The sequence below is a fragment of the Clytia hemisphaerica genome, unplaced genomic scaffold (genome assembly GCF_902728285.1).
Source record: "Clytia hemisphaerica strain Z4C2 unplaced genomic scaffold, Clytia hemisphaerica genome assembly, whole genome shotgun sequence".
Lineage (NCBI taxonomy): Eukaryota > Metazoa > Cnidaria > Hydrozoa > Leptothecata > Clytiidae > Clytia > Clytia hemisphaerica.
The window spans coordinates 685,820-704,113 of record NW_027104101.1 but is presented as its reverse complement, the minus strand read 5'-3'; the positions used below and the strand labels follow the sequence as shown (position 1 = coordinate 704,113).

Below are 18,294 nucleotides of genomic sequence, written 5' to 3'. Positions count from 1 at the left end.
CCCTTCGGGCTTTACAGATCTGTGGGTATATCTTCTATAGAGGTCGGCTATCCCGACTGCGTTTGGACCCTTCTGTTTTTTATTGGATTTGGCACCAAACTTGTCTTCATATTTTTGTCACTAGCCTTCGATTCTTGTAAACGTAAACATTAGCTGATCTTTTTTGAGCCTGAGTCTTATTTTTGCATAATCCAAATTTTTATATTTTTTTTACTAAAAGGAATAGTATTATACAGGGTGCCCGTAGAAAAAGTATAGAATCTAAACAGATGGGAAAGTAGGAATATTTGTGTGTTCGCAAAATTTGTATCTTTTCTTTTTTTTAACGAAAAATTACAAATGAGACGAAATCCACAAATATCCAAATATGAGAAGTTACTTCTGTAGTTTTTCATATGGAGATCTCTTTCTTTCCCACTCTTGGCGATACACACACACAACTTTCTACTCAATGTGATATGTTTTTAAGTTCCACTTATTTACGGGTACCCTGAAGAAAAATTTGTGTTGATATTTTGTTCATATATTTTTGACATGTGATATTTATATACTGAAAAAGAGAAAATATGGTTAAAGAAAAGTATAATTCTGGTTGTAAAATGGGGTACATCGGTAATGGCCTTTTTTTAGATCGGTAAATCCGTATTCGGTATCAAAGATCATGTGAAATCAAAAAATTATGTTTTCATCATTGAAATTTTTAACAGATACAAGGGAAAGGGAGTTTAGAAAATCTACATCATGATTGTTGGTACAAAATATTGAAATCGATTGGTGAGCGAAAAAGTTTTCGGTATATCGGTAATTGGGTCAAAAAGTGGTCTAAAATTAGTAGATTTGGTATTGGTTTCCTACAAATTATGTCTTGCATTCTTTGATCTGAAAATGAATCTTTCAATCTTAAAGCCTTATGAGCAATATTCATGGGTATGTATGAAGGCTGTAAAAAAATTACCTCAGTCCGTACTTTTTAAAACTTCCACTTGATGGGAGAATATATATTATTGCGACAGTAATACCTGGTTGAAAAGATATCTTGTGTGGAACAATTTGTGCCAATGAGAATTTTGAAAATAAATTTAAACGAAAGGGATTGGGAAAAGGAGGGTTGAAAAAAAATTTAAATCTTAGTAAAGCGGTAGCTAATTACCGGGAACTTGTCAAACCTCGTACCTCTAACCCCAAAAATATGGTAATTATGGACTTAAATGTGGCTATTTCAGTGCCGTAGCCACCGGGGGGCCGGGGGGCCTGGGCCCCCCCCCCCCGAAAAAAAAAAGATTTTCAGATTATGGTGTTTTTTTGAAAAAGGTGTAAATTTCGTCAACGTTGTCTGTATATTTACTTTTTGAAAAAGTAATGCACTAACTATTTAGATAGTCTTATGATTTGAAAATATACTAATATGCACGCGATTTCTACTCCATTTGCTAAAAATTGACTTTCGGAGAGGCAGTTTTAGCTAATCTGGAGGGTATGAAGTCCAAAAATTTTTCTGCCCGTTGGCCCCAACCATGGTGGGGCCTCCTTAGACTAAACTTGTAGGGCCCCCCTAAAATGTAATTTGTGGCTACGGCACTGTATTTAGAGCAAAATTATAGAGACTCTTCTTTCAACAGCCGAAAATATTTCCAAAAACTATTGAATTGGGTGCTACTAACAAGGTCTGCGGGTTAGAAAAAAAATCGAAAAATTAACGAGCGGGGGGGGGGGGGGGGTACCCTGAGTATCAGAGGTTAAGTTTTCAAAAAATATATTAACCTCTGCAGACAAATAATAGAAATTTTATCGCGCATGTGTCAATCTAATCACTGTACAAAAAATCAAAGATGAAAAGCAAATATTACCTTATTAATGTCTAGCAGACTGTATCAGTATGCAGTTTACTATTTACGAATTCCCCAGAAACCTCCAAGTGTAATTGAAATGAGTTTATTTCGAAAGAAATCTTTTATATGATCCCCAAATGTATAACAGTAATTACTAAACTTTTAATTATGGAAATGTCACTTTAATTGAATCGAAATAATAGACAGACTTTATGTTATGATTCTGTATCACTGACTCTTTTTACAAAGCATTGATGGCTTTTTGTAAGTTGTGTTTTCAACGACGGTGATAAAAATATCAACTTTGAACCTCATCCAAGATCTTGGATGGTCGTCATGGTTACTTTTGTCTTCGTTGATTGCGCGCTGAATAGAATCTCGATTCGTCGGCACAGCGTCAATATATGATTTTTACCTGTGCTATTCACGGTAGGGGGGGCCTTTATTAGGCACCTGGAAAGTGCCAAACTCGAATGTCATACAAATCAATCCTTTTTTTGGTCTAGTTGGAAAGAAATCAAGGATCTAAAAAATGGGCTTTTTTAATACGTGTTGTTTTTGAGTTCTATTCTTGGGATACCTAGGCAAAAGAAGGGTACGGGTATGTGCCACCGTTAAGGGTCTTTTAAAGGATCTTGGATCTTCAAAATCTCAATAAGGGTCATAAAAATCACAAAACCTAATTACAGTAAGGCCTTATAAGGGGGCTCTTCCATCAAAATCTTTGTACATGTGGGGTGGAGAATATATTGGATATTTTATCTGGGGTGTAGTGAGGTCTGCAAAATTTGAAAAAAAAACTTGCTCTGTTTAGGGGTAATTTTGAATGTCCGGGGGATCAACTGATTTGTATCCGGAGGTCGGGATCTGTTGTCCGGGGGATAAGTTTCCAAAAAATGTTATATCCCCAACCTCCCATATTCAATTTTTTTCCTGGACAGAACTATTTGTCCACCTCCTTACCCAATATCAATGTTGATGGTGGGTCTTGTTAACGTGCAAAAATTCAACTCCAACATTGATTTTGGGGGGAGAGAGGGGGGGACTTGCCGGTCGAAAAGTGTTGACCACAATTGTAGTACCCGCGGGATTATTATTCAAAAGCTTAGAAAATAAAATCCAATTGGATTCCCAGGTCGGTCTGATAGGAAATAAGTGTTCCACGGGAAGATTATTTCCCAGGAAATAAACACTTTAATGGGATTAAATTTGATTAAATTTCGCGGTTGAGCTCATCCGTGAAATTTTAAGATTTCGCGGGGACTTAATTTCGCGGATGACTCTATTGTGGATAATATTTCTAGGATTTTGTGCTATATTTGCTATTTTACTGCCAAACTATGCATGTTGGTTGTAAAATACGCAACATTATCGATGAACGAATCATTACAGGGTTTTTTATGATTCCATGGTGAGATCTGGTAGCACATAAAAACGTAAGAATGGTGATGCTGAAGTATTTTTGTGCTAACGGACCTCACTAGATATGACAATGAGAGCCTATTTGTTTGACGTAATTGGGGGTAAAGCTCCAAATTTTCACGTATTAAATTCATAATCAAAATAAATAAGTTAAATAAATAAGGACAGATATTCAATAATTTATACATCACATATATCAGTCCTAACGGGAGAATCAGGTGTTATCGGACTGTCCGGATCAAAGAATACCCGACCATTGGTTAACGGTCCGGTACTATGTGGACGTATATTCAATGTCTTGGTTTTGACTCGTTTAACTGAATCATTATGCCTTCTTGTTTTGAAGAGTGTTTGTGATTGATAGTCAGGTGATGGGAGCGGTCGCGCGACGACTGATGTTGAGCGCGCAATCGTATGCGGTCGCCGATCAGCTTCGGTTTTCATTCTGTTATTTTTGCTACTGTTGATGTTACGAACAAAGTCTAAAACTGACGGTCGCAGTCTGTTTGATCGGGAGCGATCTTCTTCAAAACTGCTATTATTATTATTCTCACTAAGAACTGCGTCGAAGTCCATCGAATTTCTATTTTTCTTATTCTTACTACTACTCTTTCCAGCTGATTTCATTTTACCGGCAAATGAAGTTAGTAGTTTATTGATCTTGGGTTTCGAGGGCGTCACTTGTTGTTCAATGGGTGAACTGTTTCGTAAAACGCCCATGCTTTGAATGGAACGCCGCTTAAGAGAATCATTGTTCCGTCTTTTCTCAGTTTCAACACACAACAAATCGTTTGTACTTTTAGAGGGTGCTATTCGGGCTGCCGCCATAGATTCAGTGGCGTAATGAAGTTTCTCATCTTCAAATTCGTCATCTCCTGGCAAAACAATAGTGTCAATTTTAACTTCGTGATGTTTGTATAGATTCTCAATCGATTTCGAAAAAGCTCGTCCTAAACTAAAAGAACGAACTTTAGAAAATGCACCATTAGAACTACTTTCTGATTGTTTACGAAAGCGTTTAGCGCTGTGGAATTTTCCGGACGAATTAATGATCGGGTCTCCATTTTCATCGTACTGGACAATACGGCATTTATCAATCCACGTCTCCAATCTCCAAGTGAGTTGTTCTTCCGTCGATTTAAAATGTTTTATATTATATTCTTCATCAAAAACATCGTTGGCTATGGTTGATCCTTCCCATGTATCAAGTTTCGGTGTTAAGGAAGTGAATGTGAAATTTTTGAAGCGCTTATCAAAAGCTTTACACATGTCTTTGGTAGGCTTGGAATGCGCCCCTTCGCGATGACGTAATTCTCGGTTTGTCGTGTTCCTATTGTATGTTGTTGATGGCATTTTTGTTTTTGCGTTCTTTATTGCGTCATGTGTTTTCGTTTTTTTTTGCTTTGTTTGGATTTTCGATTCCCTGCGAAAGAGTTAACAAAATGAAAATTATTAAATCTATTTAAAATCCCAAATAGACGACGCTATCGTCCGTTAGAGGAACAGTGGGAAAATATATGCAAGTTTACAGCCGTCAGGTTTACGGAAGAAAATCAGTTTGGTAAAGTTTGGAACAAATATCCTGCAAACACCTCCATAACTGCTCACTCCGTCCCGGACTAATCTCCGTTTTCATATTCATCCCGCCTCCTAGACTTTTTAAATCACACAAGTTCCTTTTATTGACCTTGTGTTGGTAGGACCGTCCAATGTCCAAGACACAGTCAGTAGAATACCCGACAATCAGAATTAAGATTTGGCTATACTACGAGAACAGTTTTATGAGAAAATAAGTCTAAATTTCGGCTAAAATCTTAGAGCAAATTATAAATAATTCCTCCGATTTAGCCTCAGAGTGTAGTAAAACTCAGATTTCAGAAACGACGCAGAAAATACCGATTCTAAGTGCCTTTCAAGCATATCAGTGAGTGAGTAAAGGGAGCATTTTATCATGAACAATTTGAAGCTATAAAGAAAGATTCCTGGAGAACATTTACTGGTTCTTTTAAAAGAGTTATATATTGCGGTTGAAAAACTAGTGAATGCTATGATGTATGCCAAAAGCCAGCAATACAAAAAATGATTTAAAAACACAAAGGTCCTAAACCAATAGACTTGAGATGCAAAATCTAAGCTTCCCCAAACTAGTCATTTAACTTCCCTCGTAGTTTGTTAATTCAACGGTATTTTTGATAAATTAGCTTGAAAGATAACCAGATAAATGCTTAATGTCATGTCAGTCCAAACTGTAGGACATGAAACGATAGTAAGAGAGACATCTTATTTCATAATTAGCACATCTTTAATAACGGGTAATTTTCTAGGTCAATTATCATGTTACATTTAATATTCAAACAATCAGTAACAATCAGAGGAAATCTACCATCTAAGTTGGTCTCTATTGCCGGCAACCCCCGTTTTAGATAGATAGATAGAATAAGAAGGTCTTGATTTTGAACTAAAATCGAATTCACCTCCCTTCCATTCCTTGCTATATCAAACTTCAATTTTCTGAATCCTTTGTGATTCAATACAAAATATCGGTTCCCTATCCATGCTTAACTTCAAACCAAAAACTCATAAAATTCTTAACCAATTCATTAAGAATATTTCCTCGCAATCTAGATCGATTATGTATCAAAACTCATCTCATCAATCCGTAATGTTTGAATCCTACCAATATTTTTGTTGACCATCACCAAGCAAGAAGGATATATCATTCGTCACACTATTTTCTGTCCCATACACACCGTACGTCCTTCGCTTTTATACATCCTGCTTCTATGCTTAAAGTCTTATCCTATATTTTGATCATCAAAAAGCAAAAAATGATGTTATCTCTGTTGTATGTGTTTTAAAGAAAAAACTTTTTGTTTATAAGAAAATTTGGAAAAAAATCGTGGTATTTGACTGTTACCAAATCTAAAATTAAAACGTGACATAAGTTTTGATGCAGTATCCTATTTCACTGGAATGATATACAACCATTTTCAAGAGAGATCAATTTCAATAAAATGTGAAATATTTAAAAACTTTTTAAGAGCTCAGATCACAATCAAATGCAAGGAGTATAATTTGGATCACGATTTGACGAGAGATTTCTTAAGAAAAAATACTAACATACCGTTCAATAGTTTAGATATAAAACCGTCTATTATCATTTGTCAATTCTTTTATACTTCTTATTTTTTCTTTTGATAATACGATTACTTGTTGTTGCCAGGGCTCTCAGATAATGACTTTTAAACGAGTCTTTTCTTCATTTTTTTATTGCTTTTGTCAATTTTAATTGGGTTTATTTTTAAGTCATTAATTCGATAGATAATTAATTAATGGACATTAATGATTTATTGTCAATACCTAATGAGTCGATGTGATGTGTTCCCAGGCTCAACTTGAGACCTTACATCACTATCTCACCGGCTCGGTCATAAATACACCCCTGTCTCAACTGGTCTCAATGCTTCAGTAGAAATTTTATCCTCCATAACATTTTCTCCAATCGGTGATATCAACACATTTTAAGAAAATTAATAAAAACATTCAAAATCTTTTTGAGTTTTATTTAAACATGAAATTATTTTCAAAATACTCCCGGGGGAGGGGGGTACTATCCTTGCCGACCAACAGGGGTGTGTTGCTGAGGTTAGAAAAATGGATCCTACGTGACCCAGGCCAGAACGCGGCCAGAATGGGACTGAAATTCCCATTGAAATTTTCTCAAAATTATTTTCCACTTTTTTACCAAATTAATCCAAAAAGGTACCCTACGAGGGACTTATTTTTCTATTTTGGTGTTTTTTCGACCCACGTGAGACTCATGGAGGTGAAAAAAGGCACCCTGACCAGGGGCTCATCCGCGTACCCATTTTTGCCCAAGTATCCCCCCCCCCCAAAAGACTCTTATTTTCACCACTTTCTGAGTATTTTCTTAAATTTTCTGAAAAATTGGATGCTTTAAAAGTCTGTAAAGCCTTAAAATGTTCTTGACTTGTTCTAAATATTTTGGCAATCGAAGCAATTATGTTCTTATATAGTTTGTTCTTCTAAAAAAACGTGTATTTCAACGAATTTTTGACAACCCGGCATGAAAATATAATTATCTGGAGTATCGGGTGGACGACCCTTTTCAAGTATAAAAAGAATTTCTTCAGGGATTACCCCCACCTGGAAAATGGCCCATTCTTCAACGTGACAAATCTTGATAGAAATGGTTTTAGAGGATGTTTATTTTCAGCTCATTTTCAATGAAGACCTGATTGTTACGTATTCCCCAAATGGGGAATGGTAGATTTTCATTTTAGTTCGCATTAAAAGTTTGCTTTCAAAAGTATACCTAGGGGAAAAACATACCATATTGGCTCAAATTACAAACCACTAACTAACCACTAAACTTCCATTCATAACCCACTAGTTGAACAAAGTATATGAAAGATTTCCACGTAAACAATCTATCCTTGAATCCCTACTTCAATCTACCATAAACAAGCTATTATCTTTTCAACCACTTTCTTTTTAACAAATACCATTTTACAACACATTACATACATAGTACATATTTGTAGAAATCAGTAACATACGAAAAATAAACACTTCATTTTCACAAGCGCTAATGGAGTGAACAGAAAGATGAAACTTTTTTTGAGTGTCTTTCATAACAAAAACAAACAGTTTCGACATTTTTTTGACACCTTTGTTCCCTCATTTTATAAGAAATTCAAAACCATTTTGGTTTAAATTTTTGAAGTCACCACAAACAAAGCAAACGGCCTCAGGATACACTTTTTTTATGAGAATTAAAACATTCCCTTTCCTACTGAAAAAATTGGCCAAAATATCGTCCCCGGTGGAAAATTAACCTCTAATTTTTGTCCCCATTGAAAACAATCAAATAAAGCAATTCTCGCTGCAAAATTATATGCTATGTTGGGGGGGGGGGGTTTTCAGGGGTCTTAAATACCGTCATACCGACATAATTTTGGGTCAAATACCGTAATATCGTCGGATAAGGAAGCTTAATACCGATACCGATATTATATTTATGTTTTTTTTCGAAAATAATGAATTTTCAGTTATCAAATCTATTGTGTAGTAGCAAATTAGAAACTGTACAAACAAGTCTTGTACTTTATGAGCCCCCCCAGTCAACCATCAATTCAGGTATTCACGCACAAATTTTTGCCAATTCACGTGTTCAAAGCGCGAAAAAAAACATTTTCACGTTCACGTACCAATTTTGCTTTTACATCTTTGGTTAGAGATTGTGACCTTATTGGGCTAAATTTAACCTTTTTATGGTCTCTTTTAAACAGATTGACCTATTCTTATACCAAACATTTTTGCCAATATATAAAGTTTTTTGCTAGTTTTGTGACCTTATTCTCGCGTTTCGTCGACTTTTTAATGCCCTTTTACAGCTATTTGAGCTTTCATAAAGCAATATTTTAGGTCTGCCGCGCCAAAGTTACTTGCTTGCTACGGGAGGCAAATGCAAAATTAAGCCTTCCCCCCAATAATTTCTTCCTCGCAGATCCGTAAGATGTCTTTTATATTGAGAATTAATTTAAAATCGAGGTTTGGGCCAATCATAGTCTGAGAAGCCGTAGACTTCAACACAGGCTTCATAGAAGTGGCGCTGTGGTGCAAATAGAGGACGCGAATTCTAAAGTTAAAACCCGCTATCGGAGGAATGAAAATAAATGGGGAAAATAACGCGAGCGAAGCAAGAGCAAAAATTTTTCGACAATTTTCGCTCTCCTTTGTTATTGAAAAACATTAATACGCTATTGTTAGCCAAGTATGCCTTGTTTGGTCACACAATTTTTGATTTTATTTAACACTGACCATTTGTTGGCAAAAATATGCTACGGCGAGAGACGTACCTGCCGTACCCGGTGCGGCGTTCCAAGAGTTTCGCCCAAGAGAAAATTTAAAATTTAGAATGCTTAGATTGCCTGAAAACGCATCATGTGCATCATGATGTGAATTATTTTTTAATCGTTCGATGCTGCACAAGATGTTTTTAGAACTACCTACTTTTACTAATCATTGAAGGAGTAAATACCGCCTTTACTGTCTCTAAGTTACTGCTGTATCAGTGTATTGTATTGTAGTAGTGAATACGGAGAAACGACCATATCATTTAGTGCCGACGGAGAAAATTTTATCTAGACTCATTTGTTGGATGCAGTATTTGCATCACAAAAGTTGTCATTAAAAAATGCACCCGCAGAAAAATAACGAAAATATTTGTTTAAAGTTTCGCTTATTTTGAAAAACCTCACCATGACAATAAGTCAATAGAACATACAAGATTGTGCGAGCGAAGCGAGCAAGAAAATTTTACTGGTTAAAATAGCGGAATAGACTTATCTTTTTTGAAAATTTTTCTGCATGAAACTCATGAAGAAACTAAAAGGTAAACAGTTTTATACCGAAATACCGTTTTTTATTGATAAAAATATCGAAATACCGACAAAAAAACAGGCAATTTACCGATACCGGTAGAAAATGAAATACTGTAATCCCGTCGTTTTTTTCTCATAATACCGATTAACCGGGGGTAAAAAGGCCCAATACCGTCATACCGTAAAAGTGAAAACCCCCCCTATGTTTCCCAACCCCACTGTATCTTCTGACTTGAAAACAAAACTAGACCCTTACGGTGCATTTTCTTGAAATTTTTTGACCATTTTCAGGCAAAATTTGGTCAGATTTTTGAAATTTCACACCCTTAGAGTGAAATTTTTCTCATTGCTGATTTTGACCCTTACAGTGCACTTTGGGAAGCTTGGAAAATATACCCTTAAGGGCCGCAAGTATGGTAGGTCATTTACCTTGAGTGCCCTCCCCCCAGGAAAATATTTTGCTATTTTTCCATTCCCACTAAATTTTCTGACTTAAAAATATAAATTGAAAGAAATATCAACTCTTATCGAATCTTCAGTCTGTCATTTTTACCCTAATGGAGAAAACTTTCCCCACTCGATTTTTTGGCCTGAGAACAACAGAATTTCTATCCCCATTTGGATTTCGAGAGAAAATTTTCATCCCCATTGTGGAATAAAGTCCGGGAAGAAGTTCCACCGGGGCTATGAGACAGGAGTGTCTAATCCTCGTCTGCCCATACGGTCGTTTTTCAAATCAAGTGATTTGAGATGTTCTACACTTTGAAGATTTTGAATTTTTAGGGTTACACGCTTTTTTTTATAAGAATACACTTTATAAGAATGTCTATGATGAAAATGGCCAAAAAATTAAGAATAATGCTAAGAATATCACCATCATGGAATTTTGCTACTCAAGCTAGAATGCCATTTTTAGAGCATTTTCAATTATAAATTGTCAATTACCCCCAAGTAAGGCTCACTCCTTTCACGAAAATGCCATTTTATGCTTGAGACGTATGTACTAAATGTTAAATCTAGTCTGAATTAGGATCCTAACCTAAGAATGCTGTAAGAATATTTTAGGATGATTTTCCCAAAAAAATTAAGAATATCCATTCTTATATTAAAAACGTGTAAAAACTTCGTCCTCCCTTAGACGTTCAATGAGATAAAATGACGTACCATTTATGATCGTCAATTTTGGGACAGGGTAAGAAATTTTCAATCAAAATAAATCTACTGAGATCATGGGATTAAAACTTTAAGCCTTCTTTTTTAAATTTAATCAAAATAAATTGTTGATGTTGCATAACAGAGCAGCTACGTAAACAAAGCAAAGTTTACATAGGAGAGACAGGATTGGCAAGGACCACGAAGTATCACTACCAATTCTCTGTAAATCTAACGGTTTTCACGGTGGATATATATTGACCAATGAGGAGTTAAAGGACTTTGATTTTAATTTAAAAATCTTACTCGGGAATTACAAGAAAACTAAATAGTACGAATTAGAGCAAACATTTTTCGCCAAACCATCGACTTCTACTTAAGTACAAATCCATGAAAAAAATCCACAGATGTCAATAATATACTAATTTAAACATAACAGTCTGTTCAGGGAAGGTTTTGGAACATGGAGACATTTTACATCAAGATCTAAAATAAGACCTTTTTATATGGAAAGAAAAATATTTAATGGCAAAACTTACGTTACTCGAAGACGTGATTCTAAATCCATATCCGTGGCTTGACGTGTTGCTAAAGGGACAAGCCAAGACATATTCGAAACAAACCCTGAAAAAGGAAGCAGATAATTACCTGAATCTCTTCAATTCTTGTGCTTTGCTTACAAAAAAATAAGGGTATAAGTAGGTGGCCAACCTTTAGGATTCGTCTTTCTTGAAAAAATGAGTAAAAATCTGACAATTTTCTAATGTTGAATTAAACAAAAATTATTGACGCTATCGGATAGAGCATAAAATTCTGAATAAAAAAGTATACTACAAAGTCTTTAATTTCCTGAGAGAAGATAGTTGGACAGAAATTCTATGAATTTCTTCACATATATATAATTTTTTAAAGATAATGAAGATTTGAAATGGGATTCAAGAAAAAATTGGGAGCTGAAAGTCCCGCTGAAAGTGAATTTTAGGACAATCTTTAAACAAATTTTTCGATTAGTACCGGTCAGTATCAATCGGTTTAAGGATCATGTTGTCTCTTAAGAAACTCACCAAAGATGAATACACACAGTTGCTGTCTCCAAGGACGTTGCAGTCAAACTGCTCTTTGTAAAAAATTGGAGCATAAACAACGCCTGGAAGAAGATTTTAAGTGGTGAGTGTAAAACTGTAGATAGTTGCGAAAGAGTTATCTTCGAAAGATTGAAATCATAGTAGAGAGAGAGTTGACTCTCTCTAATTCGATATTGAAGGACCAAAAATCTTCTTCGAATTAGAAAAATTTAAACCACTTTCAACTTGAGGGGGGCAATATTTTAGTTCGAATTACAGAAAGATTCGAATAATAAAAATTTTTTGCATGTAAGAAATGAAGATAATGCTCAAAAGAAATCCCCTGTAGAAATTTCGTCAAAAACTCTTAGCTCTAAAGAAAGCTGCCAGCATCAATTTGGTCGGTTTTGTTAGCCTTTACCTTAGATGTTTCTGAGTGGAACTCTATCCCCACTTGGAAAGTCACACTGAAATTTGATAATTGAATTTCTGAGTTATAAAACAATAGAATTTTAAATCGTTGTCGCAAGTCAATACAGGCGATATGTACAATAGCCCATTTATTCGATCTCCATTTTTTATAAATTTCTCACCGGTTCAACTTCGACAGAGGTGTAGCATTGCGAAGGAAATCTTTTCCAACCAACATTTAAAGAGGATAACAACCAAATCACTAATTCTTCCAATCAAAATAGAGGGACGATCGCTAAATAACGAAAGCATATTGCCCAATACATCACATAAAAGGACTGGTGAAATCAAAGTGAATTGCCCAGTGTGGTTGAAACTGTAAGGAATTTTTCCCACCGGGGACAGAATTTTGGCAAATTTTCTAGTGAGGCTGGGGTCACAGCGGGTCTGTGACACAGGGGTGTCCAAAGGGAATGTGGCGAGCCTGTTGAAAATGAAAAGAATCGAGAAAATGGTATGGGCCCATATAATGCCTTCCTGTTTACAAAAATCTGATCGAGATAAAACCTTTTGATTTCATTTAGAGGATTATGATAACCTGCTTATAAGGCTCCTTCAGTCGAGCAATCTATTATCTCTATTAATAACCGCGAGCTAATCTGATATCTCAATTAATGCGACATTCAACTCTTATGGCTTTTGATGTGACCTCTCTGCCAAAAGATGTATACAGGGAACTGTAAGCATATAACTTTAATTTAAATCGTGAATAGTCGGAAATTATACCTCAAAGTCTTTTAATGATTCCACACAAAAATGGTCCTATAAAATATAAGCGTAATTAACAGTCTTAAAAATGATCTTACATTCAAGCATGGCGCATAGATATGGCAAAGTACTAAGACTTCCTTGCTTAAGGTAAATACATTCTTATGAAAATCAACGACTGAAGTAGATGCGGCATCCTTTGAACAATCTAAAGTGGTCCTTTTTTTATTACTTTATATAGTCTATGGGAATTGAACTCGACTGATTTATCATCTACCGCGATGTAATACACATTCTTGCCAAAACAGCTCTGTGATTGAGAGTGATTGGTTAAGCAAATAGGAAGAAAAATGGTAAAGAGCACTCTCCCACAGAGGTTTCGTGTATGTATTTTGTAGAGTCGCGTCTGCGAATTGATTTGATTTATGGAAATTTTACTGTATGAGAAGGGGGCGACCATGATAAAAGAGATGGAGTATATGTTAGCCTTGTGTGAATCTCTGTAAGGGTTATGTCTTACACGTTTTTTCATAAGAACAAATTTGTAGGAACATAAGATTTTGATGGCCAAAATATTAAGAGCAAGTAAAAAACATTTTAAGGCCTTTCGGGCTCTAAAGCACCGCAAACTTCTTAGGAAAATAGACAAAATTACTCACAAAGTGATGAAAATAAGAACATGCTAAGAACATTTTTAGGCTTGAAACTCAGAAATTCAAGAACATCGGAAGGCTTCAAAATTTTTCGATGTTCTAATAAAAAAAACCGTGTACTATGAATAGATATTAAGGGGGATTGGTGGGCAAGTTTTCTTTATCAGTTATCAGTAATCAATCGAATGTTTTGAAATGATAGAGATCAAAATAATATATAAGGAAAAGAATTTGATCATTTTTCTCTCAGTCATCAAATTATAAAAAGAGATTACAGTTGGATTAGATAACCTTCTGGAAAGGACACAGTGGAGCTAACAGGTGTTGAATACTATTTGGCCAACGATTAAATCTTTGGTATTGTGATTGATTTAGAGTTGAAAGTAAAGTATATCCACAGTGAGAGCGATATTTTTTCATATGACAGATTGGAAAGAATTATATTGCTGACAATCTCTTGACAATTTTGAAATAAATCCAAAACCAGTATTGTATTTTGACATCTTTTGGTCAAGAACAAAAAAAACAGTTTTAACAAACGTGTTCAAAAGAAACCAGTCTCTGAAGTTTGGACGAAATAGTTTCAATATTACAACGAAAGTACTTCAAAGAAACTCTGGAACTCGGACAAGGAGCTGATTAATTTCGGACACAAGATGAATTCTATGAACGCCGTTTTAACCGTCACACCTCACAACCAACACAATACCAACACTAACAACAACCAAGATGGTAGCTATCACAGACGTTCAATGAGAAGTTTAGACACTATCAATCGAGTAGATAAAATCCCTTTAAAACGATCTCGAAAACGCACTTCAGCGATCGATAGCCCAACAGACCTACTAGTGGATTCTGAGAAGGATTGCTTATTATCGACGTCACACGAGGATAAGAAAGATTGTAGCTGCTTGTTACTGGAAGAAGATTTCGTCGTGCGCTACCAAACAACAAATGCCATGCTCAGGTATTTTTACGAACGTAGAGAAACATTCAATAACGCTTTAGAACTGTTCAACCGAAATCATTGTTTTTTGGAAAATAACACGTGGCAATCACGTGGCCATTTCTTCGAATGTAAAGGTCCGATTCGTGTAATACAACGAATGTGCACTAGATGCAGGGATGTGGATAAACCAAGAACCAAAACAGATCTCTATTATGTAGACTTAGGTGAGCGAAATCGTGAACGGACAATTTTATGTCATGGTTGTATGGGTAAAATCTTGCATCAAAATGTCGGTACCAATGGTATACTCATTAAAAAGCAATTAAAGAAATTAAGACATCGACAACAATCGGGCATTTATATATACAGTAGAGGTAATCAGTAAAATGTAAAAATTACTATTTAAAGTGTGTTTCTGATAAAATACAATAAATGATTTTAGTTAACACCGAATCAATTTACTTCCCCAAATCTAGTGTAAGCTTAGAATCTTATTCGCTATACCGAATAAAAATTAAGTTTGGCACAGCCCATTACAACAGAGCAATGTGCCCAAAATCTCAAAAATTTGAAGAGCTTTTAATTAACGTTGCAAAAATATTTTCAGAGCCCTTCAGAGGGTGCAGTTCAGTCTAACATGAAAATTCTTTAAATTCTTCATTAGCTGAGCTAAACTGAATTAGCCTTGATCAAGAGTTTGTCTCTAGGTCGTATGTTAAGCTTTAAACATAATAAATAATAATAGGGATTAAGATCAAATTAAGATGGCTAATGAGTTCTTTAATTAGTCTAATCTCGTAAAAAATCACCCTCTTAGTTTCAAAGAAAGTTGATTTATACAAGAGATTATTACCTATCCCTTTTTCACATTACACAATCAGTATCCATTTAAAAGGACGACAATTTGACAGAGTACAAAGCCGTAAAATAGCTAACGGGTACATTGACTTCCAAGCCCGAAGGGCTAGATTCGAGACTCCTGGATGGGAAATGAAGCCACTTATTTCCCATCCAGAACGCCCGCGCGTGGTTTTTACACAAACGCTGGTTTGAAAGTAAAATCTATCGCTACTGTAGGTTTGAAAAAATGCAGTCCTCAAAAACAAAAGAACCGCTAGATACAATCTCTCGTCATGATTGCGACGCATTGTTGGAGCGTTCTGGATGGAAAATAGGTGGCTTCACTTTTTCTTGCCTGGGAAAGGTTAGAGATTCTACTCTAGCCCTTCGGGCTTTAAACTCAATGAGCGAATACCTTACCCAAAACCGGAATTTTTTATTATTTGTTTTTTTTATTCCAAAAACCTGGACTCCAAACATTCGACAAAATTTTAAAGTTGAATAGACATTACTGCGTAGAAAAAAATAAGTGTGGTGTCTAGTAGAGGCTATAAAGACGCTACCAAAAGGAAACAAATTACGGGCGGTATTTAAGAAGTTGTATGAATCTTAAAGGTCCTTTTATGGTCTTTATGATTAAATGAAAATTGAAAAGACTTCAACGGTCAGCTAGGGTACAAAATTCGTAATTTGAGCACAGTCCTGATAACCAATTATGGGATACGGTAACTGTGATGCGATCTTTAGGCCAATGAATATAGGTATATAGAGTCTAAGGAGGCGCAACCAAAAATTTTTAATTTTTAATTTTGTCTTTTGATGGGATAATAATTGTTCAGTGCAGTTAAATGTTGTTTTGAATAAAGTTTTGTGGTTTTTCTTAATCTCGATGTTCAGCTTTCAAAATCAATCCACCTTCATTTATATTGATTCCATCAAAAGTTTCATTCAATTCACTTTCACCTTGAGATGAAACGAAACGAAATTTGCGGACCAAATGGACCAACACACTTCTCAATTCCAACGTGGCAAACTTTTGACCAATACAATTCCTCGGTCCAGCTGAGAAAGGTGTGAAATGGAATGAGCTCTCTTTTCCACGCGTTTCATCGAACCGTTCGAATCTTTCCGGTATAAAAGCATGAGGATCACTCCAAATTTCAGGGTCGTGATTGATCGGTTGATTATCGACAATCAAAGTGCATGCTGGGAAAACACGACCAGCGATTTCAGTGCCGTCTTCAATCATTCGCGAAAAGCGAGGTATAGTTGGATGTAATCTCAAAGTTTCTTTAATAACCCAATCCAAATATTTCACATTTTTGAACTCCTCCGAACTAGCCTCGTTACCTAGTGGTGCAATCATCACATGAAGCTTCTCCTGTTTAGCCTGGTTACGACCTAACGAATATAAACACCAGGCTAGTGTCATGGCCACCGTCTCGTAACCAGCATTGACGAAAGTCGTAACTTCGTCGATAATTCCTTCGATAGTAATCTCCTTTTTCTCGTAACTGTCTAATAAAACATCGATAAAGATTCGACGTTTCGAGAAATTCGAAGAATGCTCTTTATCTTGATCTTTGACGGGATTTTCAGAATCTTTCTCTTTCCGATTTCTTTCCTCGATTCGATATGTGATTCGTTCTTCGATAATTTGTTTCACAAGGTCCCTCAACTTGGCATGAAGCATGAAAAACCGACTTCCGTTTTTCGATAAAGAGTAGATGAAATCGGAGGACGCATAGATCGGGTTTAAGAATCTCTTGAAGGACAAACTCAAAGCGTTTTCGTATAAGGCTTTGAGCTCACCATTACTTATCTCACTAATAGAGAGCGTGATACCCATGGCACTTTCACATATCACGCTTATAGCGAATGACTTGGCAGTTGCCTGAATATCAAAAGTTTCTCCCTTATCACAATAAGTTTGGATTGTGTCTGCAAACTCCTTTGACCGTTTATCCATAACCAATGAAAACTCTTTTAAAATGTCGAAATGGAATGTGGGGGTGATCATACGACGTCTTTTCTTCCATAAATCACCCGTGCTGGTCACAAGACCAAACCCAAGAAACTTCTCCAAACCTTTATAGAAATAACCTTTTTTCATTAATGCTGGCTTGCTGCTTGCCAGTAGACCCTCAATGATTGATAAGTCCGAAGTGTAGACTAACCGGTGAGACATTAGGTAAAAGCCTACAGTTTTATTGTACTGTTTCATCCATGTTGGCTTCATTTTGCGGAAATATTTGCGATCTGCAAGCATTTTGGCATGACCGATGATAGGTATATCTCCAGGGACAAACTCCACTGATCTGTTTTTCTTCTTGTGATGCAACCAGTAGAAATGACAGAAAGCTATCACTCCAACGACCAATGATATTGCGATCTGCACAAAAGCCATTTTTCTTGTTCTTGTTTACTTTCTTTTGTTTTTAGTTTAGTGCTAAAAAAATACAAATTGACAAACAACAACAAATGTTTAAAGTAGCGTGCTTTTTTAAACCTTTAGACAACTAGGACCGAAGGACTACAATAAACAGAATAAGCAAAGGATCTGGAAAAAGAAAAACTAAGGAGGATTCCAAGCACGTTAAATAAAAATAAAAAATTGAAGCCGGTTCATGGCACGTGTTTTTAATAATACATGTTTCTAAATTAAATTAAAAGAAAGAGGCTTTGATTTATTGTTTAGAACTTTAAGTTTAATGCCGCCCGTATGGACGACAATCATCAGCTAAACGAAAATCGTTTGAAAGATTATTCATATACAATGGCTTCTTCACTTGAAATTCT

The 18,294-nt window shown here is 35.6% G+C and overlaps 2 protein-coding genes across 2 annotated transcripts; both read right to left on the bottom strand.

The window, feature by feature from the left end:
• Window positions 1–3,260: 3,260 nt before the first annotated feature.
• On the bottom strand, window positions 3,261–11,915 carry LOC136813027 (uncharacterized). The gene is made up of 3 exons (XM_067069537.1): window positions 11,875–11,915; window positions 11,350–11,434; window positions 3,261–4,674 (listed from the first exon to the last, which is right to left on the bottom strand). The coding sequence occupies exons 2-3, from the start codon at window positions 11,418–11,420 to the stop codon at window positions 3,432–3,434; spliced, it is 1,314 nt and encodes a 437-aa protein (XP_066925638.1). The 5' UTR covers window positions 11,421–11,434; window positions 11,875–11,915; the 3' UTR covers window positions 3,261–3,431.
• Window positions 11,916–15,050: 3,135 nt separating this feature from the next.
• Window positions 15,051–17,940, bottom strand: LOC136813015 (cytochrome P450 4V2-like). Its single transcript, XM_067069523.1, has one exon. The coding sequence runs from the start codon at window positions 17,900–17,902 to the stop codon at window positions 16,376–16,378; it is 1,527 nt and encodes a 508-aa protein (XP_066925624.1). The 5' UTR covers window positions 17,903–17,940; the 3' UTR covers window positions 15,051–16,375.
• Window positions 17,941–18,294: the final 354 nt, after the last annotated feature.

Excerpts from the sequence above, each read along its gene's own strand:
- LOC136813015 (XM_067069523.1), bottom strand. The coding sequence starts at position 17,902 with ATGGCTTTTGTGCAGATCGCAATATCATTGGTCGTTGGAGTGATAGCT.
- LOC136813027 (XM_067069537.1), bottom strand. The coding sequence starts at position 11,420 with ATGTCTTGGCTTGTCCCTTTAGCAACACGTCAAGCCACGGATATGGAT. Across the intron at positions 4,675-11,349 it reads GAATCACGTCTTCGAGTAAC|GGAATCGAAAATCCAAACAA; the intron begins GTAAGTTTTGCC and ends ACTCTTTCGCAG.